Source organism: Bubalus kerabau, chromosome 5, assembly GCF_029407905.1.
Source record: "Bubalus kerabau isolate K-KA32 ecotype Philippines breed swamp buffalo chromosome 5, PCC_UOA_SB_1v2, whole genome shotgun sequence".
Classification (NCBI taxonomy): Eukaryota; Metazoa; Chordata; class Mammalia; order Artiodactyla; family Bovidae; genus Bubalus; species Bubalus kerabau.
The window spans coordinates 81,446,077-81,472,774 of record NC_073628.1 but is presented as its reverse complement, the minus strand read 5'-3'; the positions used below and the strand labels follow the sequence as shown (position 1 = coordinate 81,472,774).

At 40.0% G+C, this 26,698-nt stretch overlaps 1 protein-coding gene and 1 long non-coding RNA gene across 7 annotated transcripts in view; one reads left to right on the top strand and one right to left on the bottom strand.

The window, feature by feature from the left end:
* Positions 1–1,096: 1,096 nt before the first annotated feature.
* Positions 1,097–5,989, bottom strand: LOC129652896 (uncharacterized). The gene is made up of 2 exons (XR_008714831.1): positions 5,712–5,989; positions 1,097–1,439 (listed from the first exon to the last, which is right to left on the bottom strand). It is a non-coding gene; the product is annotated as an uncharacterized LOC129652896 (long non-coding RNA).
* A 3,623-nt stretch (positions 5,990–9,612) lies between these two features.
* The window catches only part of NVL (nuclear VCP like), a 90,258-nt gene continuing 73,172 nt past the window's right edge, over positions 9,613–26,698 (top strand). Inside the window, exons 1-7 of one of the 6 annotated variants that reach the window (XM_055581970.1) lie at positions 9,630–9,913; positions 16,413–16,486; positions 18,962–19,014; positions 19,097–19,196; positions 22,577–22,631; positions 23,190–23,462; positions 26,402–26,534. In XM_055581970.1, coding sequence (XP_055437945.1) covers positions 9,857–9,913; positions 16,413–16,486; positions 18,962–19,014; positions 19,097–19,196; positions 22,577–22,631; positions 23,190–23,462; positions 26,402–26,534 — 745 coding nt within the window. In that variant the 5' untranslated portion in view covers positions 9,630–9,856. Of the gene's footprint in view, positions 9,914–9,937; positions 10,091–16,412; positions 16,487–18,961; positions 19,015–19,096; positions 19,197–19,221; positions 19,378–22,576; positions 22,632–23,189; positions 23,463–26,401; positions 26,535–26,698 lie in introns of those variants that run through there. The other 5 variants (XM_055581973.1, XM_055581974.1, XM_055581971.1 and 2 more) reach the window with 5 other exon arrangements.

Below are 26,698 nucleotides of genomic sequence, written 5' to 3'. Positions count from 1 at the left end.
TGTGGTATATAAATGCAACAGAATATTATTCAGCCTTTCATGAATAATATTCATGTGACATGCTATGATGTGGATAAATCTTTAGGCTATTATGCTACATTGAAATAAGCCAGCCACAAAAAGACAAATATTGAATGACTCCATTTATATGAGATACCCTAGTAGTAAATCTCACAAAAACAAAGCGTAGAATGGTGGTTTCCAGGGGCTGAGTTGAGGAGGAAATGTGGACTTTTTAGTCAATGCATACAGAGTTTCAGTTCTGCAAAATGAAAAAGTTGTGGAGATCTGTTGCCCAACAACGTTAATGTGGTTGACACTACTGAAATATACACTTAGAAATGGTTAAGATGGTGAACTGTTACATATTTTTGAAAATTTGCTTACATATTTTTTAATGTTTTTTTAGCTTTTTTGTGTGTGTTGGGTTATAGCAGATTAACAATGTTGTGATAGTTTCAGGTGAACAGTGAAGGGACTCGGTCATACATAAACAAGTATCCATTCTCCCCCCAACTCCCGTCCCCATCCAAACGGCCACAGAACATTGATAAGAGTTCCATGTGCTATACAGTAGGTCCTTGTTGGTTACCCACTTTAAATATAGCACTGTATCCATGTCCATCCCAAACTCCCTAATTATCCCTTTCCCATACTTTCCCCTCTAAAATGTTTTTAAATGAAGGAGAAATGAAAACATTCTCAGGTAAACAAAGATAGAGATTTCTGTGCTAGGAGACCCACTACTAAAAAGATAAAGAGTATCAGTCCTCATGCAAAGAGTTGACTCATTGGAAAAACTCTGATGCTGGGAGGGATTGGGGGCAGGAGGAGAAGAGGACAACGGAGGATGAGATGGCTGGATGGCATCACTGACTCGATGAACGTGAGTCTGAGTGAACTCCGGGAGTTGGTGATGGACAGGGAGGCCTGGTGTGCTGCGATTCATGGGGTCACAAAGAGTCGGACACGACTGATTGACTGATCTGATCTGATCAGTCCTTTAGGCTGAAATAAAGGACACTAATTTGAAACCATGTGAGGAAATAAAGAATTCTGGTAAAAATAACAACTTAAGTAAATATAAAAGTTAATGTTAATTTAATTTTGGTTTGTAATACTTTCTTTCCTATATGATTTAAAATACAATTACGTAAAACTATAATTACAAATCTACTGATGGGCACACAATGTATAAATATGTAATGAGAATGACAAAGCTATATATATATGTATATGTGTGTGTGTGTGTGTGTGTGTATGCCAATATGCCAGGTTTTTCACTCTCCTCTTTCACTTCCATCAAGAGGTTCTTTAACTCCTCTTCACTTTCTGCCATAAGGGTGGTGTCATCTGCATATCTGAGGTCACTGTATTTATCCCAGAAATCTTGATTCCAGCTAGTGCTTTATCCAGCACGGCATTTCACATGATGTACTCTGCATAGAAGTTAAAAAAGCAGGGTGATAATATACAGCCTTGACCTACTCCTTTCCCAATTTGGAACCAGTCCATTGTTCCATGTCTGGTTCTGTTGCTTCTTGACCTGCATACCAGTTTCTCAGGAGGCAGGCAAATGAGTGAGTGAAAGTTGCTCAGTCATGTCCGACTCTTTGCAACCCCATGTATTATACAGTCCATGGAATTCTCCAGGCCAGAATACTGGAGTGAGTAGCCTTTCCCTTCTCCAGGAGACCTTCCCAACCCAGGGATCAAACCCAGGTCTCCTGCATTGCAGGCAGATTCTTTACCAGCTAAGCCACAAGGAAAGCCCGGAGGCAGGTAAAGTGGTCTGGTATTCCCATCTCTGGAAGAATTTTCCAGTTTATTGTGATTCATACAGTCAAAGGCTATGGCGTAGTCAGTAAAGCAGAAGTAGATGTTTTTCTGGAACTCTGTTGCTTTTTCTATGATCCAACAGATGTTGGCAATTTGATCTCTGGTTCCTCTGCCTTTTCTAAATCCAGCTTGAACATCTGGAAGTTCTTGGCTCACATACTGTTGAAACCTGGCTTGGAGAATTTTGAGCGTTACTTTGCTATATATATGTGTGTGTGTGTGTATATATATATATATATATATATATATATAGTAGTAGCAAAGTTTTCATATGCTATTGAAATATATTAATTCAAAATAGATTTTTGTTATAAATTAAGGTATTTAATTGTACATCCCAGGGCAACCATTAAGAAATAAACTTTAGGGAAATGCAAATCAAAAACAATGGGATATCATTTCACACCTATTAGGATAACTGAAATTAAAAAACAAAATGACAGAAAATAAGTCTTGGAGAGGATATGGAGAAATTGGAACCTTCATACGCTGCTGGTGGGAAGGTAAAATACTGCAGCTGCTGTGGACAGTGGTTTGGTTGTTCTTCAAAAAGATAAGTATTGAATTCCCACATGACCTAGCAATCCCAATCTTAGCTGTATACCCAAGAAAACTGAAACCACGTATTCATAGAACAATTTGTATACAAATGCTCAAAGCAGCATTATTCTTATAAGCTAAAAGATGAAATAATCCTAATGTCAAACAACTATGAACTAATAAGTAAAATGTGATATATCTATACAATGGAACACAACCACAAAATGAATGAAATGCCAATACATGCTACAACCTGGATAAATCTTGGAAACAAACTATGCTCAGTGAAAGAAGCCAGACACAAAAAGTCACATATTGTATGGTTTCATGCATATGAAATGTCCATAATAGGCAAATCCAAAGAGATAGACAGTAGAGAATTCACCTGCAATGCAGGAGACATGGATTCGATCCTTGGGTTGGGAAGATCCTCTGCAGAAGGGAATGGCTAGCACTCCAGTATTCTTGCCTGGAGAATCCCATGGACAGAGGAGCCTGGAGGGCTATAGTCCACGAGGTTGCAAAGAGTGTGAAATGACTAAGTGACTAACACTTTCAGTTTCACTTTCATAGATCCAAAAAGTGGCTTAGAATGCTTTCCAGGGGCTGAGGAAAGGGAGGAATTGGGAGTGATTGCTTAAAGGGCACGGGCTTTCTTTTGGAACTGATGAAAATATTCTTGAACTACGTATTCATGACACTGGCCCAACACTGTAAATATACTAAAAGTCACAAAATATCATCTGTATTATATTTAAAATGGTGAATTTTATGTTAATTTTACCTCAATTAAAAAAGTATTGAATTATACAGTTAAGATGAATACATTTTATTATAGATACAAGATACATCAATAAAGTTTTTTTAAAAAAGAGTATTGATATTTAACTTCTCATTCAACAATCTTTTGCTCTTCTTGGCCATTTGTTCTTTCACATTAATCTTAGGCTCAACTTTTGAAATTTGTCATTATTGTAATTATATGTTTGTTTGTTTGTTTGTTTATTTATTTTGGCTGCATCAGGTCTTAGTTGCAGCATGCATGGCATGTGGGATCTTAGTTCTCCAATCAGGGATCAAACCCATGTCTCCTGCACTGCAAGGTGGATTCTTAACCACTGGACCACCAGGGAAGTTCCATGTGTTTATTATTTAGCCAGCCCACTGTTTGACCCTCTCACTAGAATATAAGTTCCAAGACCATATCTGTGATCATCACTGTATCCTCTGACTTTAGCATAGCAACTGACATATAGTAGACAATAAACATTTGTAGATATAATGAAAAAATGACAGCTCAAAATATTACTTGTATTCTCTTAGGATTAGGGACATGAATATGGCATTCATCTCAAAGGAGGACAAACTTGATTAGAAATCAGAATTATTGGCCTTCACAAAATAAACCAAATCAAAGGTTTTTTTCCTCATCTCAGAAAACATGGATACAGACTCAGCCTCAAGCTCACAGCAAGCAGGCAACCTCCCTTTTGAACCTTGGTAAGGAATCTCAGCTATGCACACTCTCACAGTTTTCCTCCATATTCCTATTATACACTGATGACTATATAATTCATTGTCTAAACTGGAACCCTTATGAGACATAAAGGTGAGAAACTGGGTATTCAAATGAACAACGGCCAGACGCTGTAAAACAAAACAGAAAAACTATGCTCTGATTTATAATCTGCAGCAACCAGCCCAGGAAACCAACCTGCTATCTACAAGTTAGACTTATAGGAAGTCAGAACAATATCTCTAGCAAACAGTCCCAGAAGCCAAACAATAAACCCTGTAGCATTGGTCCTGAGTGTCTAGGACTCCACTGACAGGACTCACCAGAAAAATCAAATATGCTCCCCTAAGTAGTCACCTGGGCTTCCCAGGTGGCACAGTGGTAAAGAATCCGCCTGCCAATGCAGGAGACACAAGAGATGCAGATTAGATTTCTGGATCAGGAAGATCCCCGGGAGTAGGAAATGGCAACCCTTCTAGTATTATGGTGGGCTATAGTCTATGGGGTCACAAAGAGTCAAACACAACCAAGGGACTGAGCACACACAACTAGTCACAGAGATGCCCTGCTTTTTAGTTAGCTCTTCCACAGCTTCTCCATGCCAACAGCCTTTAGTCAGTGCACATCTGAAACCTTCCCTTCTCTCAGCTATGACGCTTTCCCAGTCCTTTACCCACCTTTGAGTCTCTGCCAAAATGTACATGATGGTGGTCAACTCCCTTGCTATTTTTGCAATCTTTGAATAGTCTTTGCCTATTCTCATTTGGGTGACTTTCACTCATTTCCATGAAAGGAATACTCTTAATAATTGTGCCAAGGACTTCCCTGGCAGTCCAGTGGTTAAGATGTCATCTTCCAATGCAGGGGGTGCGAGTTTGATCCATGTTTGGGGAACTGAAATCCCACAGAGTGTGGCCAAAATTTACAATAAAATAACTTGTGCTGGGACTTCCCTGGTGGTCCAGTGTTTAAGACTCCATGCTCACATTGCAGGGGGCAGGGGTTCAATCCCTGGTCAGGGAGGATCCCACATGCTGCAAGGCATGGACAAAATAATGATTGTGGTGGGTCAAGAGGCAAAAATTGGGACTATTTTGAGTAAATCAGGACACATATCATCTTAATTAAGAAGCACAGTTAGACAAGAGGCTATTTACCATTGAGGTACAAGGTTTGGGAGGGCAAAGCTGTGAAAAATAGTAAAATGTGCCACTACCACTAGGTGGGATTGTGCCATCAAAGAATGGAGGACAATTAACTTTCTGTGGGAAGTTCTTGAGATGTACATGCACTCAGGTTACTGTTCAGCAATCTTTTTGGTTTATCTGTATGGTACTGTAAAATCTGAATACTGGAATTGATGTAAAATTATCTTCAGGGCAATAATTAATGGAAATAACTCCAAAGGAAAATGTTATAGCATACCAGTATTGATGCTGAGCATTAACTTACTTTGAATTATTGCCTACTGCACCTGATGCAATAAATGGGTGAAAAATACTCCTTGCCCTTAATAGGTTTGCATTCTAGAGTACTTAAGGTCCAAATAAGTTATATAATTTTCAGGGCCCTGTACAAAATTAAAATAAGGGGCCTCTTGTTCAAACAGTGCCGGGGTCCAGCCCCGGCTGATCCAGGGTATTCGAAGCGGGGACGGCGTCGGCGACCTATTTATTTATAAATATTTATCAAAGATATAAAGAGTAATAGAATGAGGATAGCTCAGTAGGAAAATTCAGTGGAGAAAAGAGGCTGAGTAGCTTGGTTTACGCGGGAGACCAATAAAACTTCAAGACAAGATGTTTGCACCACTTACGTAGGCCGCAGGCGTCCTTCCGTTCTCCAGAAGGAGAGGAGACACTGAGGCCTCCCCGGTCGGATCTTAGAAGCCCAGGCATAATTAGCAAGCATGGCGGGTTCCGCGCTCCAGATGGAGACTCAGCCAGAATTTGAGAAAGAGAGCGACATGGGGAGACCAAGTTTCGGTGAACAAGGCCCACACTTTATTTTCCAAAGTAGTTTTTATACCTTAAGTTGTGCATAGAGGATAATGGGGGAAGAGGGGGAGTCATGAAAGCACAGCAGTTCCTGGTCCTAATCGAAGCCAGGCTTTCAAACTTATCATATGCAAAAGTTCAGGTGAATTACATCATCTTCTGGCCAGGAGGCCTATTAACATTTTAAGAAACTTATTTTTCTCTAAAGGTGATTATTCCAAAGTCAGGCACCAGCCTCCAAAAAAGCATTGGACAAAGCTGCATTCCTATAGGGCAAAGGTGAGGTGGGCTCAATCAAGAAAAGAATTAACTCAAGGGTCCAAGGTTACAAACATTGAGGCTACTACTTACATTTCTATACACCCATTATATCAATCAATACACTGCCAAGGACACAGTAGGTAAGGAGTATGGAGACTTAGCAGCAAACATTGGCCCAATAAGTGAAAAACCCTTCACCAATACAATTTCTAATCAATCTTTTAACTACTCAAAGGAATCTGCGTTTAGACAGTTTAGAACATCTCCTGCCTCTCACAGTTGGGAGGCTCTGAACAATCACATGTGGCCGGAAAAACCTATTCAGGCAAGCTAGAGGATTTTCAAAGGAGTTTGTAGGTTGAAACACTGTCACACTCAGGAATTATTAACTGGAGCTGTAAGTTAACTCCTTTTTCAGAGAGAGGTAGTGGGGGACAGCCCCCCGTAAAGTCAGAGGTGTAGGTGAAAGCACAAAGCAGAAAGTAGGCAGACTCTGGTTTTGGAGGGTAGATGCTCGAGAATTTCCAGGGGGACCCCTGAGGCTCGATCCCGCCTTTGCGTATGCCAAGCCTCCTTCCTCATGACCTTTGTCATGGGTGGAGCTCCTCACGCTGGCTCCCGGCAGTGATAGAATTCCAGTTGAGCTATTCCAGATCCTGAAAGATGATGCCGTGGAAAGTGCTGCACTCAATATGCAATATGCACTCAATATGCAATATGCCGGCTCCTGGCAAAACAGTGTTAAGAATTTCAGGATAGCAATTGTGGAGCATTAACCTGGTGTTGAGCCCTTTCTGAGCACAAAGCTCTTTGCAACTGCACAGGTCACACACCCATGAAGCTGACCCCAAATATAGGATAGTACTCTCAAACAAATTATGGACTAATAAACTATGCTGCTTGGTATATGTTGTAATGCTGCTGGGCCTGTTTTATTCCATGTAGTACATTTGGTACTCAGTCCCTCAGTTGAGTCCGACTCTTTGTGACCCATAGACTGTAGCCCGACAAGCTCCTCTGTCCATGGGATTTCCCAGGCAAGAATAATGAAGTGGGTTGCCATTTCCCCAGTTCATGGGTCTCAAAGAGTCTGACTCGACTGAGTGACTAACACTTAGTGGGCTTCCCAAGTGGCGACAGTGATAAGAATCTGCCTGCTGATGCAGGAGACATAAAAGACATGGGTTCAATTCCTGGATCAAGTGGAGGATGTCCTCAAGCAGGAAATTGCAGCCTGCTCTAGTAGTCCTCTCAGGGTGCACCATTACGGGCAGGATATGGCTGATGGCATTATGGCCACAATATTCTTTGTTTACTAAAATGGCAGGCAACATTCTTTATCCACACTGTCAACATTTCACCACCTTCTCTTAATTCCATCTCCTCTCCGCACCTCAATGCACTACTTCAGTTCAGTTCAGTTCAGTTGCTCCATCTTTTCTGACACTTTGCGACCCCATGAACTGCAGCACCAGGCCTCCCTGTCCATCACCAACTCCCTGAGCCTACCCAAACTCACGTCCATTGAGTCAGTGATGCCATCCAACCGTCTCATCCTCTGTTGTCCCCTTCTCCACCTGCCCTCAATTTTTCCCAGAATCAGGGTCTTTTCAAATAAGTCAGTTCTTTGCATCAGGTGGCCAAAGTATTGGAGTTTCAGCTTCAACATCAATCCTTCCAATGAATACCCAGGACTGATCTCCTTTAGGATGGATTGGTTGGATCTCCTTGCAGTCCAAGGGACTCTCAAGAGTCTTCTCCAGCACCACAATTCAAAAGCATCAATTCTTCAGTGCTCAGCTTTCTTTATAGTCCAACTCTCACATCCATACATGACTATTGGAAAAACCATAGCCTTGACTAGATGGACCTTTGTTGGCAAAGTAATGTCTCTGCTTTTTAATGTGCTGTCTAGGTTGGTCATAACTTTCCTTCCAAGGAGTAAGTGTCTTTTAATTTCACGGCTGCAATCACCATCTGCAGTGATTTTGGAGCCCCCCAAAATAAAGTCAGCCACTGTTGCCACTGTTTCCCCATCTATTTGCCATGAAGTGATGGGACCAGATGCCATGATCTTAGTTTTCTGAATGTTGAGCTTTAAGCCAATTTTTTCACTCTCCTTTTCCATTTTCATCAAGAGGCTCTTTAGTTCTTCTTCACTTTCTGCCATAAGGGTGGTGTCAATCTGCATATCTGAGGTTATTGATATTTCTCCCAGCAAACTTGATTCCAGCCTGTGCTTCATCCAGCCCAGCGTTTCTCATGATGTACTCATATAAGTACATCTCATGATGTACTCATGATGTTTCTCATATAAATTAAATAAGCAGGATGACAATATACAGCCTTGAGGTACTCCTTTTCCTATTTGGAACCAGTCTGTTGTTCCATGTCCAGTTCTAACTGTTGCTTCCTGACCTGCAGACAGGTTTCTCCAGAGGTAGGTCAGGTGGTCTGGTATTCCCATCTCTTTCAGAATTTTCCACAGTTTATTGTGATGCACACAGTCAAAGGCTTTGGCATAGTCAATAAAGCAGAACTAGATGTTTTTCTGGAACTCTCTTGCTTTTTCCATGATCCAGTGGATGTTGGCAATTTGATCTCTGGTTTCTCTGCCTTTTCTAAAACCAGCCTGAACATCAGGAAGTTCACGGTTCATGTATTGCTGAAGCCTGGCTTGGAGAATTTTGAGCATTAGTTTACTAGCGTGTGAAATGAGTGCAATTGTGCGGTAGTTTGAGCATTTTTTGGCATTGCCTTTCTTTGGGATTGGAACGAAAACTGACCTTTTCCAGTCCTGTGGCCACTGCTGAGTTTTCCAAATTTTCTGACATATAGGCTGCACTATATGTCTCATAAGCCAAGTAAGACCTCAAATAAGAATATTGAGAACACAATTGAAACAAGCAAACAGGTAGAAACTAAAGACAGTAAATTTTTTGAAAATTGATTCTTTATTTGTATCTTCTGAGATGCAAGATAAACTTCTTTGTGGTCAAATACATACAGTTAAGAAAATCCCGGGCAGTTTCTAGCCCAAGATGGAGTCTGCCAGTGGATGTGCTCAAGGAATTATCTGCCGAAAATACCATAAGACCAAGCGATTCCCAAATGTAACAGACGGTTTAGTTTTCTGGTTAAGCTAATTTTTTTTTTTTTTTTTGGACACCAAGCCCCTTTGTCGGGACTCACTAACGTGGGTCACTGTGTGGGAAAATAAGCAGGAGAGTGGCGGTGTGTTTTTACCCTGATCTAATCATCACAATTACCCAGCTTCGGTTTTAAGATTCCGGGTCAAGATTAACTAAATTCGCAAACTGCGCCTCGACAGGCTAGAAACCTGTTACAGATGTGGGTGGCCACGCCCCCGCAGGAACCTCCCAGCTCCCGCCCCTGCGCTTGTCCGCAGAGTCGGGAACAATAAAGTTGAGCGTGTTCAAATGGGTCCTTGTATTCCAGGGCCTCTTGAACAAGCCTGTAAAATAAGACTCTGAAAAACTCCCTTCTTCTCTCAGATCTTCATCTTGTTCTTGGTGATTTTTTCCCCGTTTACTCGCGGTACAAAAGTCTTGAAGGGAACGGCGTGGGCTAGGGTGGGTGGGGCGCATTTCCTTGGGCAGCTGGCCCGGCAATCGCCGTGGGCAGCCTCGGGGAGGCCCCCGGTTCACGTGAAGCCCGTGCAGCAACAGTGGAGGCAGCTGCGATGAAGCCCAGGCCCGCGAGGTTCGTGGATAATAAACTGAAGCAGCGCGTCATCCAGGTGTGTATCCTGCACGGCCAGCTCTCAGAGTGGTCCGCGTTCGCTGCTCAGGCGCCCCAGAGGCCCTTTCTCGCCGCAGCTGGGAGAAGGGGGGGAGGCTTCTAGATCGGACTGACTTGCCGCCAGCGCCAGTCTGGATTCCAGCGTGGGGCTGTTGACGACTCCACTTTTTCGCGGGTGATTCAAGCCCCTTCCTCCTCATTTTGCGGCCGAGTTTCAAGGCGCAGCCGGAATCCCATGAGAGGCAGCAGCTTGATGAGGGCCTGCCCGGATGTGCCTGACTTCTGTGCAGATCCGTAAAAAGAGTGGAGATGGCGTTTGAGTTTAAAACTTCCTGTCTTGTGTAGTTGGGAAGGAAATATTCCTCGAAACCTTGTAGGGACGAATTGCTTTCGGGGTCATAAAGAATACGTTAACTTCCTTTCTTAGGAAACTTGGAGTCAGGTTCGGACACCAGTAAAGACAAGTACTCTGAATCTTACTTCATAACGGGCACTTTACCTGCCCTTTTTTTTTTTTTTTTGTATTCATAATCGTCAGTGGAATGCATTGTGTGGTAAATGCCTTGGACATTTAGATTACTAAGCACTCAGTTAGAAGGAGGGAGAGAGACTTTAAGAGCTATATTCTCACCTTGTTTTTCTTTTACCCTTCCAGCTCCTGTATCGTCAGTTTTTTGAATCTGTTTCTTCCTTTCTCCTTTAAATGTTGGAAGTGCCTTGAGCACCTATGCTCTTACCTTCTCTTTATATTCTATCTATCTGTGCATACTTCTAGGTGATCTCATCCAGTCTAGTACCTTTAAATATTATACATCCATTCATGACTTCAAAATTTATATTATAATCCAGTGCTGATTATCTTGAGTTCCAGATTGATATATCCAACTGCCTACTCAACATCTCCTCATGAGTATCTTATAGGATTTCAGCTTAGAGTATTGATCTCCAAACTGTTATTTTCTTTGTGTTGTTTTATTTCAGTAAATGACATCGCACCATCCATCCATTTGTTAAGGCCCAGAACCTTAAGAATCATTCTGACTCTTGCTTCCTGTAACCAATTAATCAGTGACCTATTTGGCTTTGCCTTCAAAATATACTTCAAACCTAATCACTTGGGCTTCCCTGATAACTCAGTTGGTAAAGAATCCAACTGCAATGCAGGAGACCCCGGTTCGATTCCTGGGTCGGGGAGATCCCCTGGAGAAGGGAGAGGCTACCCACTTCAGTATTCTGGCCTGGAGAATTCCGTGGACTACAGTCCATGGGATCGCAAAGAGTTGGACAAGACTTAGAGACTGTCACTTTCTTTCTAACATCCTAGTTCAAACCACACTCCCTTTAGACTGTTGAAATACCTCCTAACTGATCTCACTGTTACTGGTTTTACTTAGTCTGTTCTACACTAAGAGCACCCAGGGAGATCATTTTAAAGGGAAGATTGGAGTGTGCCAGGGTCCTACTCAAAACCCTTCTGTGGACTTTCAGACATCTAGAGTAAAATCCATTCCTAAATAGCCCTTTGTATTTTGGCCCCATCCACCTTTTTGTCCATTGCTTTTTTCCCCTTTTGTAATCTCCCTTGATTACACGGTCCTATCCACATGGACCTTCTTAAACTTCCTGGGCACAGGACTTTTGTTTTTGCAGTTTACTCACTTTATTGCTCTTTCTCTGAATGTTCGCACAATTTGCTGCTTCAGTTTGTTCAGATCTCCGAGCAGTGACTCCTAATGGCTAAATCCAGTGGCCTCTTCTCAGTTTTTGCCACACTTGACTGCTCTGCAGCGTTTGACATTAGCAGTTTTCCTCTCTTTTTACTTTGGTTCATTATAAAAGTAATAGGGGGACTTCCCTGGTGGTCTGGTGGTTGAGACTCCATGCTCCCAATGCAGGAAACCTGGGTTTGAACACTGGTCAGGGAACTGGCTCCCACATGCCGCATCGAAAACCAGGAATACTGTATGTCACAACTAAGACCTGGCACAGTCAAATAAATAGTAATTTAAAAAATAAGAGTAATAGGTTCTTATGGTTTAAAATAAAGGGAAAGAAAGTGAAGTTGCTGTCGTGTCCGACTCTTTGCGACCCTGTGGACTATAGCCCTCCAGGCTCCTCTGTCCATGGGATTCTCCAGGCAAGAATACTGGAGTGGGTTGCCATTTCCTTCTCCAAAAAAATAAAGGGAACTGGAGGGTATAAAATGAGAAGAAAGAATTCTTTTCATCTCCACTCCACTTCTGCATGAGTAATCATGGAGAGTTTCTGTTGTACCTGTCTTAAAATTTTGTATGCATATATGCACTTATAGATTTTTTTTTTTTTTTAATCACACTCACAGGCTCATCTGCATCTCTTCTGCTGCTTGTTTGTTTCATTTAGCAATACGTTTTAGACATCTTCTTTCAAGCAGTAGACTTGCCTCCTTTTAACTAGCACATTAATCTATTGCTATATAACAGATTACTCTAAAACTTAGCAGGTTAAAGTGGTTTTAGTCCTGTTGTTTTTTGATTTGAAGTGGGTTTGAGATATATATGTGCAATTCAAGATTGACTGTGGTAAATGACAGCAATCTATAGGAGTCCAGAAAAGGGGACAGTTAACTGAAACTGCAGCCTTGGACACCTAGTCTCTTGCCATTGGGGGCATTTATGCAGAGGCATAATGTTAGGCATTATGTTAGGCATAATGTTAGGCATTATGTTAGGCATAATGCAGAGGCATGTGTTAGGGATCCTTGAGAAGAAATTGCTGTATGAACTGGGGAACCTAGACTAGATAATTAGCAAATATTGAAACTTGTGAGTTGATCACTAAACATTCTAGGTTTGAAATCTGGCTCCGTAACCCACGGGCTGGTAAGCAAGTAAGTGATGCTTTCTAAGGCCCACTTGACTTCACATTCCAGAATGTCTGGCTCTAGGTCAGTGATCACACTATCGTGATTATCTGGGTCGTGAAGATCTTTTTTGTACAGTTCTTCTGTGTATTCTTGCCATCTCTTCTTAATATCTTCTGCTTCTGTTAGGTCCCTGCCATTTCTGTCCTTTATCGAGCCCATCTTTGCATGAAATGTTCCTTTGGTATCTCTGATTTTCTTGAAGAGATCTCTAGTCTTTCCCATTCTGTTGTTTTCCTCTATTTCTTTGCATTGATCGCTAAAGAAGGCTTTCTTATCTCTTCTTGCTATTCTTTGGAACTCTGCATTCAGATGTTTATATCTTTCCTTTTCTCCTTTGCTTTTCGCGTCTCTTCTTTTCACAGCTATTTGTAAGGCCTCCCCAGACAGCCATTTTGCTTTTTTGCATTTCTTTTCCATGGGGATGGTCTTGATCCCTGTCTCCTGTACAATGTCACGAACCTCATTCCATAGTTCATCAGGCAGTCTATCTATCAGATCTAGGCCCTTAAATCTATTTCTCACTTCCACTGTATAATCATAAAGCATCACTATGAACAAAGCTAGTGGAGGTGATAGAATTCCAGTTGAGCTATTCCAAATCCTGAAAGATGATGCTGTGAAAGTGCTGCACTCAATATGCCAGCAAATTTGGAAAACTCAGCAGTGGCCACAGGACTGGAAAAGGTCAGTTTTCATTCCAATCCCAAAGAAAGGCAATGCCAAAGAATGCTCAACCTACCACACAATTGCTCTCATCTCACACGCTAGTAAAGTAATACTCAAAATTCTCCAAGCCAGGCTTCAGCAATATGTGAACCGTGAACTGCTTGATGTTCAAGCTGGTTTTAGAAAAGGCAGAGGAACCAGAGATCAAATTGCCAGCCATCCGCTGGATCATGGAAAAAGCAAGAGAGTTCCAGAAAAACATCTATTTCTGCTTTATTGACTATAAAAAATATTTGCTGTATTGACCAAAGCCTTTGACTGTGTGGATCACAATCAACTGTGGAAAATTCTGAAAGAGATGGGAATACCAGACCACCTGATCTGCCTCTTGAGAAATTTGTATGCAGGTCAGGAAGCAACGGTTAGAATTGGACATGGAACAACAGGCTGGTTCCAAATAGGAAAAGGAGTATGTCAAGGCTGTATATTGTCACCCTGTTTATTTAACTTATATGCATAGTACATCATGAGAAACGCTGGACTGGAAGAAACACAAGCTGGAATCAAGATTGCCGGGAGAAATATCAATAACCTCAGATATGCAGATGACACCAGCCTTATGGCAGAAAGTGAAGAGGAACTCAAAAGCCTCTTGATGAAAGTGAAAGTGGAGAGTGGAAAAGTTGGCTTAAAGCTCAACATTCAGAAAATGAAGATCATGGCATCCTGTCCCACCACTTCATGGGAAATAGATGGGGAAACAGTGGAAACAGTGTCAGACTTTATTTTTCTGGGCTCCAAAATCACTGCAGATGGTGATTGCAGCCATGAAATTAAAAGACGCTTTACTCCTTGGAAGGAAAGTTATGACCAACCTAGAAAAGGTTGAAAAATTGAAATATTGAAATACCAATATTGAAAAGCAGAGACATTACTTTGCCAACAAAGGTCCGTCTAGTCAAGGCTATGGTTTTTCCTGTGTCATGTATGGATGTGAGAGTTGGACTGTGAAGAAGGCTGAGCACCGAAGAATTGATGCTTTTGAACTGTGGTGTTGGAGAAGACTCTTGAGAGTCCCTTGGACTGCAAGGAGACCCAACCAGTCCATTCTGAAGGAGATCAGCCCTGGGATTTCTTTGGAAGGAATGATGCTGAAGCTGAAACTCCAGTCCTTTGGCCACCTCCTGCGAAGAGTTGACTCATTGGAAAAGTCTCTGATGCTGGGAGGGATTAGGGGCAGGAGGAGAAGGGGATGACAGAGGATGAGATGGCTGGATGGCATCACTGACTCGATGGATGTGAGTCTGAGTGAACTCCGGGAGTTGGTGATTGACAGGGAGGCCTGGCGTGCTGTGATTCATGGGGTTGTAAAGAGTCGGACACAACTGAGCGACTGATCTGATCTGAAGCAAGTAAGTAAGCTTTTAAAGCTTCAAATCAGAGCAGAGTGCTTCCCTTATTACTCACTGGTAAAGAATCTGCCTGCCAATACAGGAGACATAGTTCCATCCCTGATCCTGGAAGAGCCTACATGCCCCGGATAACTAAGCCCATGTACCACAACTACTGAGGCTGTGCTCTAGAGCCTGGAGCTGTGCATACTGAAGCTTTTGCGTCCTAGAGCCCCTGTTCTGCAGCAAGAGAAGCCACTGCAGTGAGAAGCCTGTGCAGCAACGAAGACCCAGCACAGCCAATAAATAAATAATTTTTAAAAAATAAATAAAATAGGGGGAGAGTAACATCTACCTCATAGCATTGTGAGCACTAAAAGAGAATGTGTAAAAGGCCCCTAGAACAGCTTTACCAGGCAGCTTTACCAGGCTCTTCTTTCTAGGTCCCAAAGTCAGTCAGTGAAAGTCACTCAGTTGTGTCCGACTCTTTATGATCCTGTGGACTATACAGTCCATGGAATTCTCCAGGCCAGAATACTGGCGTGGGTAGCCTTTTCCTTCTCCAGGGGGTCTTCTCAACCCAGGGATCAAACCCAGGTCTCCCACATTGCAGGTGGATTCTTTTACCAGCTGAGCCACCGGGGAAGCCCAGGCCCCAGTATGTTTGTATTGGGTTGGCCAAAAAGTCCATTCAGGTTTTTTACTTTGGCTGACCCAATATTTCATTCTTAAATAACCACAGTTATTTACTGGTGAAATTTGTATGCCTTTTGGGCACTGCACAACTTCTCATACTTTGCGATCAGATTGACACTGTTATTCATTTCCTGTTCCACCTTGATTTTTATTACAAGAAATGCTGGAAACCCAGTTTTGCAAAGATGTGACATCGTCAGAAGGTGCTTTAATATTGAAGCCATGAATTGTCTCAGGCTAGTACAATTGACCCTTGAACAATATGAGGGTTGGGATGCCAACATCCCCTTCTCCCCCCAGCCCCATTCATTTGAAAATCTGTGTATAGCTACAGTTGGCTTTTTATATTTGTGGTTCTATATTGGCATATTCAACCAGCCCTGGATCATGTAGTACTGTAAAATGTATTTATCGAAAAAATCTGCTATAAGTGGACTAGTGCAGTTCAAACCCATGTTGTTTGAGGGTCATATGTAGTTCCTGCAGATGGACAGATCAAATATTGTGTTCCTTCAAATTTAAAATATCCCTTAGTGCTCTTACGAGTTCAGTTTGTTGTGGTATGTCTGGGAATCTGGGATATAGTAAGCTCTCATCTACTGCCTTATAGCCATTCTGGTTATTGTTATTGCATTTCATAGTGATTAATAATGTTAATTAAATTCTTTTATTCTGACTTGGCAAATATCTGGTGATTGTTGTTTATGTTTCTAGCATACTTTATTAATGAAGAGTTTGCATTAAAGTATAACATGTTCGAATAGCTCAATTGCTTAGTTGTTGATTACAATCACTGAGTTTGGACTACTGTGTTGTATTTGTCATGTTTTCTGTTTTAGTACCTCACCAGTAACAGATGTGGCAAATATGTGGACACTGGAATCTTAGCATGTGATTTACAAAGAATGTACAGGTAAAGAAATGTAGTCTCCAAATTTTTGCTTTTCTTTCCTACCTTTCTTTAAAAACAGATTTATTTGTTTATTTGTGTGGCTGTGCTGGGTCTTCGTGCTGTGAGGGCTTTCCTCTAGCGGCCATCAGGAACTACTCTCCAGTTATGGTACTTGGGCTTCTCGTTGCGGGGGCTCCTCTTGTTGCAGAGCATATGCTCTAGAGCATTTGGGCTCAGTAGTTGTTGCTCCTGGGCTCTAGAGCACAGGCTCAGCAGTTGAGGCGCATGGGCTTAATTGTCCTGCAGCATGTGGGATCTTCCTGGGCCAGGGTTCAAACCCATGTCACCTGCATTGGCAGGGGATTCTTTTCCACTGCGCCACCATGGAAGCCCCTTTCCAACCATTTTTTAAATCTCCATCCTGCCTAAATTTCCAGTTGATATTTATAGCTGCTAGCTTTAGTTCACCAATCCACAGGTTTAGAACTCAATTCATTTATATAAGCATTTATCAAGCACCAGTTATATGGAAGGAGCTGCCCTTGTTATTAATGAAAATGGCTACTTCTTAGATTTCAGCATCTTACTCACTGGTCAGTAGTATTCTTTTCTTCACTAAAAAATGAAAACCATCAGGCATGATCTCCTTCAGCTTCCTGACTATCTAAAAATGTGTCACTCCTGCAGTCTTTGCACTACAAATTAAATCCTTCTTTTGTGCCTCGGTTCCAGGTCTTCTGATATCTTTCCTCATTAATTATCCCTGCTTTGTGTATTGGTGTCTCTGTTTTCTTCTCTCCCTTTGTCTGTATATTAATTTGCTAAGGCTGCCATCAAAAAGCATCATAGACTAGGTGGCTTAAACAACAGAAATTGTATTCCTTAATGTTATGGAGGCTACAGCTTCACAATCTAGGAGTTGTCAGGATTGCTTTCTTTTTGAGGTTTCTTCCTGACTTGCAAATGGCTATCTTCTCCCTGTGTCTCTACTTGCTCTTCCTTCTGTGTGCGTATGTATCCTAATCTCTTATTCTTAAGAAGACACTGGTCATATTGGATTAGGGCCCACCCATATGACTTCATTTTACCTTAGTTACCTCTTTTTATCTTTTGGCCAATACTGTGTGCCATGTGGCATCTTATTCCCTGACCAGGGATCGAACCTATGCCCCCGGCATTGGCAGTGCAGGGTCTTAACCACTGGACCTCCAGGGAAGTCCCTTTAGTTACATCTTTTTTTTTTTTAATGTGTCTTTATTTAAATTAATTTTAATTGGAGGATAATTAGTTTACAATATTGTGATGGTTTTTTGCCATACATCAGCATGAATCCACCACAGGTATGCATATATCCCTCCCATCCTGAACGCCCCTCCTACCTCCCTCCCTTTAGTTGCCTCTTTAAAGCCATATCTCCAAAAACAGGTATATCCTGAGATACTGAGGATTAGGACTTAAACATTATGAATTTTAGAGGGACACAGTTAAGCTCCTAACACTGCCCTTTTGCCCCCCAAATTCATGACTTCATTGTTTGCAAATATACTCTGTCCATCCCAGCCACCCCAGAAGTTCTTAATCAATTTCAGCATCAACTCTTAATCCAAAATCTCATCTGAATATCATTTAACTCAAGTAAGGGTGTGACTTGGAGAAGGAGATGGCAACTCACTCCAGTATTCTTGCCTGGAGAATTCCATGGACAGAGGAACCTGGTGGGTTACAGTCCATGGGGTCACAAAGTCGGACATGACTGAGTGACTAATGTGCATGCATGGGTGTGACCGGAGGTATAGTTCCTCCTGAGGTAGAATTCCTGTCCGGCTGTGAACTTGTGAAGTCAGACAACAACTTAACCTGTTTCCTAAATATGATGGGATAGGCATAGGATAAACATTCTCATTCCAAAAGGAGAAATTGGGAAGAGGAAAGGTGTCATGGTCTTAAGCAAGTCCAAAACCTGGCAAGGCAGATTCACTAGACTTTAAGAGTAATTGTTTTTGGCTCAGTGCTCTGTCCTCTGGACTCAATAGAATGACTGCCCTGCTCTTTGGGACCAAGCGAGAGACAGTGCCTGTACCTGGGCCTGTGCGCCCTGGGTGCATGGTGTGAGTGGCAGCCCTGCCAACTTTGGAGCGTCCCTTGGAGCCGCCTTTCCTTTTTTTGAAGGGTAACACATGTTCACAGCTGCATTGTTCTTTTGGCTTGTCTTGTGGGATCCAAGAAATCCGGTAGCCTGCCTTCATTTCATCCCTCCTCTGTCTTCTTCAGTACAAGGTGGCAACTTTGCTGTGGCTATAACCCTATTTCTAGTCAAGGAAAAGTAGAGTAGTAAAAATATAAACATAGAATTTGTTTGAAAATAGGTTTATGGTTAATGTAAGTATAGTGACATAATCATATATACATGTAAGGTTAAGTTCTCAATTTAGATTGAGCTTAATGGGAAAATATTGGTAGAGACCCTGGTACTAAACTTCTTGTTATGTTTTTCAGTATAGACTATGGTCGAAGGAAAAGAAATGCCTTTAGGATTCAGGTGGAAAAAGGTGAGTCTTTTAGTGTTAGAGCTGAATTATTAATGAAGTCATAGAATTGTTTCAGCTCATGGCATTTTTCTTTTTGTTTCAGTTTTTAGCATAATTAGTAGTGAGAAAGAACATAAGGATCTAGCAGAATTAGAAGATGAACATCTGGCCAAAAGAGCAAGACATGGTGAAGAGGATAATGAGTAAGGATTATGGAGTGGAGGGTTTTTCTAAAACATTAACCTGATCATGTTACATTCCTACTTGTAAAACTTCCAGATAGGATAACTTGGCCCTTCATTGCCAATAAGTTCCTGCAGAATACTTACCTAACCTCTCCAGACTCGTTTCAGACATGCGGAATACTCGCTGTTTCTCAGAGAGGTTAGATTCTTTCTTTGTGCCTTTGTGTGGGTGGTTTTCTGTAGCTGGAGTGTTCATTTCCCCTTCATGAACTTTCACTCAACCTTCACCAGTCAGCCTTCAAAAGGTTATTTTCTTGCCTTTCAAGCCTTTTTGGACTCCTTTCTCAGCTTTTCCTTAACTCAAAGGTAATTTAGTATAGTGTTTCTGTCATCTGGTATATGAGATTATTTGTGTTACTTACAGAACTTTCTCATTAGCTTTGTTTTTCTCTGTCCTAATACAATGCCAGGTATATAAAAAGGTGTCAATTAATTTTTTGTTTAAGAAGTAATATTGTTGACACTTTTATGACTATATTGCAGTATAATTGATGTACAATTAGTGGTACATTTTTAAAAATGTACAGTGTATTGATTTTTGACATATGTATATACTCATTAAACCATTAGCCTAAGCAAGATACTAAGCATATCCATCAACTTCACAAATTTTCTTGCACCCATTGGCAGTTTATTTTTCCTTCCATTCCTATTCTGAGGTAGCCTTTGATTTACTTTCTGTCACTATATATTTATATTTTCTAGAATTTTATATATATGGAATTGCAGAGTATGCATTAATACTTTAAAAATTTAGATTCTTTCGTTCAGGATAATAAGTTTGAGATTTATCAGTGTTGTGTGTATCAAAATTCCATTGCTTTTTATTGCCCTGTATGTATGTATATACCACTATTTTTTTTAATCTGCTTACATATTAGTGTTGGATTGTTTTCATTTTTTGGTTTTTACAAATAAAGCTACTATGATCACTTATGTACTGGCATTTTTGTGGAGAGTGTTTTCATTTCTTAATACTAGAACCAGAATAGCTGAGTCATATGGTAACTGCATATTTAACTTTATAAGAGACTGCCAGACTCTTTTCCAGAATGTTTGTATCATTTTACCTTTGCATCAGCAGTATGTGAGAGTTCCTCTGTTACCATGTGAGAGTTCTACATATTACCAGCATTTGGTATGATCAGGCTTTAACTTTAGATAGCCTGTAAAGGAAATGGCAGCCCATTCCAGTATTCTTGCCTGGGGAATCCCAAGGACTGAGGAGCCTGGTGGGCTACTGTCCACGGAGTTGCAAAGAGTTGAACACAACTTTGTGACTAAGTAACAAAATGTATGTTAGCTGTAGGTTTTTTTAAAAGGTGTTCTTTATCAGATTGAGAAAGCTTCCTAATATTCCTAGTTTGCTGAAAGTTTTCATCGTGAATAGGTATAACATTCGTCAAATGCTTTTTATGTGGATATTTAAGGGTTTTATTATTGGCTTTCTCCCTTTATTCTATGAATCTGGTGAATTTTATTGATTTTTGAGTGGTAAACCAATCTTGCATTCCTGCCACAAACCTTACTTGGTCCTAAAACATTATCTTTGTAATATATTTGAAAACTCTATTTGCTAATCTTTTTCTGTAGATGTTTATATCTGTATTCACATTGATCTGAATTTTTTCTTTCTTTTTTGCTCTTTGTTAGATTTTGGTATGAGTTCTAGCAGAATACTTATCTCACCTCTTCAGACTTTTGTTATAGTGGTCTTATAATATTAGTTGGAAAGTGTGTGGTTTTTTTGGTCTCTAGTTTATGTTTGTATAATGTTACTGTTATTTTGTTCTGGAACATTTCTTAGAATTCATCCAGGATTCATCTGGGCCTGGAGTCTTTTTTGTGGATAGGAGTTTGATAACATTTAATTTTGGTAGACATAGGTCTCGTCCCCCTTTTTTTTCCTTACATCAGCATTGGTAAATTGTACTTTTAAAAAAATTTGTTCATTTCACCTATTTTGGCATTTTGGCATTGAAAATTTGTGGCATTTATTGACATAAAACTTTTCCAGATACTCTTTTGTTTTCCTTTTAATAACTGTAGGATCTATGGATGATAACTCCTTTTCGTTCTTTATAGCTGCTCTTTTTTTATTTGGCTTTACCATAGTTCTTATAATTAGTTTCACATTTGTGGGCTTATAATTGTTTCCATTTTTGCACTATTGTATATGTAATAAATAATCCTTTAGTATATATATCTTTGTACAGATTTCTTTTTTATGTTGAAGTCCTGAAGTGGTATTTCTAGGATCAAAAAGATTTATATTTTTGAAATTTCTGGTACATATGCAGTTGCCATCCAAAAAACTTGCCTTTGGTTTATATTCCCAACAGTTTTGTATAAAGAGTGCATTTCTCAACATGCTTGCAGTTCTGGTTATATTTATTATTTAATCTTTGCCAGTTTTATAGGCAAAAAGTTGATTGTGTTATTTTCACTCATAATATTTTGATAACTAGTTTTGTGTTTCCTTTGTGAATTGCTTATTTATGGATTTTGTTTTTCATTTGAGGTCTATTTGAACTTTCCTTATTGTCAGAGCTCTTTGTGTAAAATAATCTCTTTTTATATGTATTACAAATGCTTGTCACAGTTTGCCATTTGCATTTTATTTTTGTTTATAGTGTTTAATTGAAAAATTATACATCTTTACCTAGTCATATCTTTCAATCTGTTCTTTTATGATTTATGCTAATGCACTTAGACCTCTATCACAAGAGTATATAGAATAATTACCTATACTTTTTTCTTATATCTGTGGTATTTCATTTAACTCTTGATAATTTTGTAGAGCATGAATTGTAGGGTAAAACAATTTTTTTAAAGCTTTTATTTAATCCTCTGATAAGCCAGTGTGTTTGTGCTCAGTCATGTCTGACTCTTTGCAACCCCATGGACTGTAGCCCGCCGGGCTTCTCTGTCCATGGGATTTCCCAGGCAAGAATACTGGAATGGGTTGCCATGCCCTCCTCCAGGGGATCTTCCCAAGCCAGGAGTCAAACCTGTGTCTCTTGTACGTCCTGCATTGGCAGGCAGATTCTTTACCACTGTGCCATCTGGAAATCCGATAAGCCAGTGAGAGATAGACATCATTTATAATCTCCATTTTATAGATAAGGAAGCTGAGGCTCAGGTTACAAAGCTAGTATCTGGTGAAGATGGATTTTTTTTTTTTAAGCTGTATTTTGAATCCACACTTCTCTGATTCCAAAGCCTGGATTCTTTACCACCATAGTATTTTGCCTCAGTTTATTTTCTTGTTTTGAGTAGTATTTTTTTTTAGGATGTGGGAGAAAATCATTTACATTTCTTTTCTTCTTTTTACTGAGGTATACTGAAAGCTATTCTGATGCCTCAAGTATGGAAGATTACCCAGACCCACAGGTAAGCAAGATATTTAATGAACCAACTTTGATTTTTAGAAAATCATTTTGAATCCTTCTCAGAAAAGACCAGTAAGGAATAGAGTTAGAGACTTTGAACATCTTCATTAGTAAATAATTGAATATTTCTGTGTGGAGCATTGAACTCATGGATTGGCCATCCTTCCAGTATTTGTGTGTATAGCCTGTTACACAGGGAAAAAGAAGGGAAGAGAATGGCCAGAAAAGTCATGATGATATCGTTATATTTGATCTAGTTGAATTGATAGGATAATAATTGCCTACCAGCTCATTTTCATACTTCGATGTTTTAGAAACAACCTTTCTTATTTGGTTTTGTTTGCCAATTATAAATTTGTACATTAACCTGGAATGGAGGGGGTACATCTTTTTGAATAGTAAATGTTTGTGAAGTATTGTATTGTGAGCACATGTATTTTCGGACTGTAATTGTTTTGGGAAAAGGTATTGAGAAGAAAATATAGAAAACTTAATACATGTAATCAAATTTTCATGAGTGCCTATTGAGTAATTTATGCTAAAATCATGTTTCCACCAGTCAGCAAATCATATGAACAGTTCGCTGCTCTCCTTGTATCGGAAAGGAAATCCTGATTCTGTTTCAAGTACTCCTGAGATGGAACAAAAAGAATCCATTACTTCATCACCACGGATAACTTCCAGAACAGGCTGCATTCCTTCAAAGGCCCCTGCCGGAGGTTCTGAAGGAGGATGGTTTATTGACAAAACCCCGGGTAGAAAGAAGGACAGTTTTTTCTCGGATCTATCAGATGAGAAGTGTAATGATAAGAAGCCGATCTCTGAGATAGAGGTATTTTTTATGCTGGCATTTTAGCCTCTTGTAGTTGGAATACATTACACCCTTTTCATTGAATGTAATACCATGTAGATTCTTGTGTTTTGTAAAAGGCTTAGGAACTTGAGATAGAATTTGCTCACTTCCCACTATGGTCATCATTTTCATCCTGGTCCAAGCTTCTACTCTTTCTTCCCTTAACTTTTGAAATAACCTTCAGTTGCTTCTGTGTTTGATCCCCTAGTTTATTCTACACACAGAGATCATTTTTTTACAAGTTAAGTCTTATGATTGTCCTTCTTTTATTAAAAACCCTCCAGTGGCTTCATTCAGTCTTCAGTCAGAGATCTTGCAGTTGGCAGCCCTGCCTGACTTGGCTCCATGCTGTCTGTTTAATCTTATCTCCTGCTCCCCTCCTCTCCCACCTCCAAGTTTGGCCTCAGCCACAACTGGGCTTCTTGCTGTTTCTGAATATGCTGACCCTTCTCTCATTTGGGACAGTCACACTTGTACTTTCTGTTTGGAACATCTTTCCCGAGATTCCTGTGGCTTACTCTATCATTTCTTTTAATTTTTATATTGATTCTTATTCTTGGCTACACCGTGCAGCATGTGGGATCTTAGTTCCCCCACCAGGGATCAATCAAACGGTGCTCCTTTGTTGGGAGTTCGGAGTCTTCACTACTGGACCACCAGGGAAGTCCCACCATCATTTCTTCACATCTTGTTTCACTTGTGATCTTTCCGGAGGCCTTCCCAGACATGTAAAATAGTGCATCATTGGATATTCTGTTTCCTAACCCTACTTTTTTCAAGTAATTAAAAAAATCACTATATTATAAGTATTTATTTTTTTTTTTTTTTTTTTTTTTTTTTTTTTTATTATAAGTATTTAAAATGACTGTTTGTATAATTGTTTTTGGGTTGTTGTATAAGAATGGCAACTCCAAGAGAGGAGGGGCTTTGTTTAATAATGTGTCCCTGGCTAAAATATGTCTAGCATGAAGTTGTTAGTTTGTGAATTAGTGCCTGATAAACTTCCCAAGTTGTTTTTATTAGTGAAAGTTAAGGAGTAACTACTACCTTTGGTGTGCATCACAGAAAATTGATGATTGTAGACAGAAGGGAGGGTAGCTGCTAAAATATCTGTGTGGTTTATTTTCAGTTTAGGATGATACTTTGAGGGATCCAACATAAATAGATATACTATGAAAATGGATAAAATAAATAGATACTTAAAATAATTTTCTTTTAATTAATTAAAAAAATATTTATTTAGCTGCTCTGGGTCTTAGTTGCGGCATGCAAATTCTTAGTTATGGCATGTGGGATCTAGTTTTCTGATCAGGGATCAAACCCAAGCCTCCTGTGTTGGGAGCAAGGAGTCTCAGCTACTGGATGACCACGGAAGTCCCTTTTTTTATCTTTTTAAATTGGAATATACCATATATAAAAAAAGTAAAGCTTGATGGACTGTTGCAGAGTGAGCACATCGGACATCATTCTTACTTGATTCTTTTAATGCCTGGCAGAGAGGGGGTTTCAGGTACTCTGTCTCCCAGTAGAGTGGCTGCTTGTGCTCCGGGTCTCGCTGTCTGGTATGGGAAATGTTAGCTGCCTGTGTCTGTTGAGCTGCTGAAATGGGGCTAGTGCTAATGAGGAATTGAATTTTTAATTTAAATGTAAAAACTATCAGTCAGTTTAGTTACTAGGAAACTTCTACGTATATTTTAAATAACTTGGGTATGTGAATATACTTTTTCAGCTATAGATTTTATAAAATATAAACACATCAAGTGTTTCTCGTGAAAATTTTTTGTCTGAATTAAGATGTGCAGTAGATATAAAGTATCCACTGGACTTTGACAGCTTATTGTTAAAACAGTGTAAAACATTTTATTAATAATTCTTAAACTGACTATATGTTGATACTGTTTTGAATATATTTGGTTAAATAAAATAGATTATTATTTTCTTAAAAAATACTTTCACTTATTTTTTCCCTTTTTAAATGTGGCTCCTAGAATATTTGGGCTTCCCTGGTGGTGCAGTGGTTAAGAATATGCCTGCCAATTCAGGAGACACGGGTTCAATCCCTTGGTCGGGAAGATCCCCTGGAGTAGGAAATGACAACACACTCCAGTATTCTTGCCTAGGAAATCCCATGGACAGAGGGGCCTGGTGGGCTATAGCCCACAGGGTCATAAAAGCGTCAGACATGACTTAGCAACTAAACAATGACAGCTAGAATATTTAAAATCCCATATGTGGGGGGTGGTATGTTTCTCTCGGGTGATGCCATTCTAAGTGGTTTTCAAGCACCAAGCTCTTTGATTTGGCGAAGCCTCTCCCCTCTGCTTTTGAATTATTAATAGGCCTTTTCCAAATCTATTTACTTTGTCTTTAAAGAACATTATTATTGTTGGCAAGGTCAAGGACAAAGCTTGACTTTTATGTTGAATTATATGGCTGTCAGAGCAGCTTTCTAGTCATACTTAATTTAGTGATTGATTAGACATCAGATGAGTACCAACTACGTAAAAGGCTCAGTGAGAAATAAAAGATGAATGCTATTATCTTAACTCCAGAAGCACACAACTCAGTGAGGAAGAAATAACATAGACAGGTGAGCCACTCATTTACAAGCAGATTGTATAGGCTCTACCACAGTTGCAAATTCAGTGTTCTGAGAGTGTGAAGAAGAGATTAATTCTATCTAGAAGATTCTGGAAAGGAGGTTTTTCAGGTTTTAGGAAGTAAACTGAGCATTAAGGTTGTGGAAAAGGACATCCCCAGCAGAGGTCACCCTTAAGCTAAAATGTTGGGAATAGCTAATGGGTGAAAGTACCAGGGTTGAAATGTATTTTTATTTATTTATTTTTTTAGTAATGCCTCCCCCCCCCCTTTTAAATGGCCTAGTTCCAAGCATGACACATTTAATTTTTTTCCCCCAGAATTCAAAAGATTCTTCTCTTCTGGAGAGTAACAAAAAAAGAAAAGGCAAGCTAAACAGCAAAGGAGGCAAAAAGAAGAAAGAAGATCTTCAGGAAGTAGATGGGGAAATAGAAGCTGTCCTGCAGAAGAAAGGTGGGATGGAAGTCTTGTGGGTGGCGGCGGCTGTGTTTGCTTTGAGCGAGACATTGTGATTCCAAGCTCTTTGGCCTGGGGAACCTCCTATGTGTGGAGACATTTACTAGAAAATATTTCAGTGTCTAATGGACCTTTGTTTATGTAAAGATTATTCAGTATAG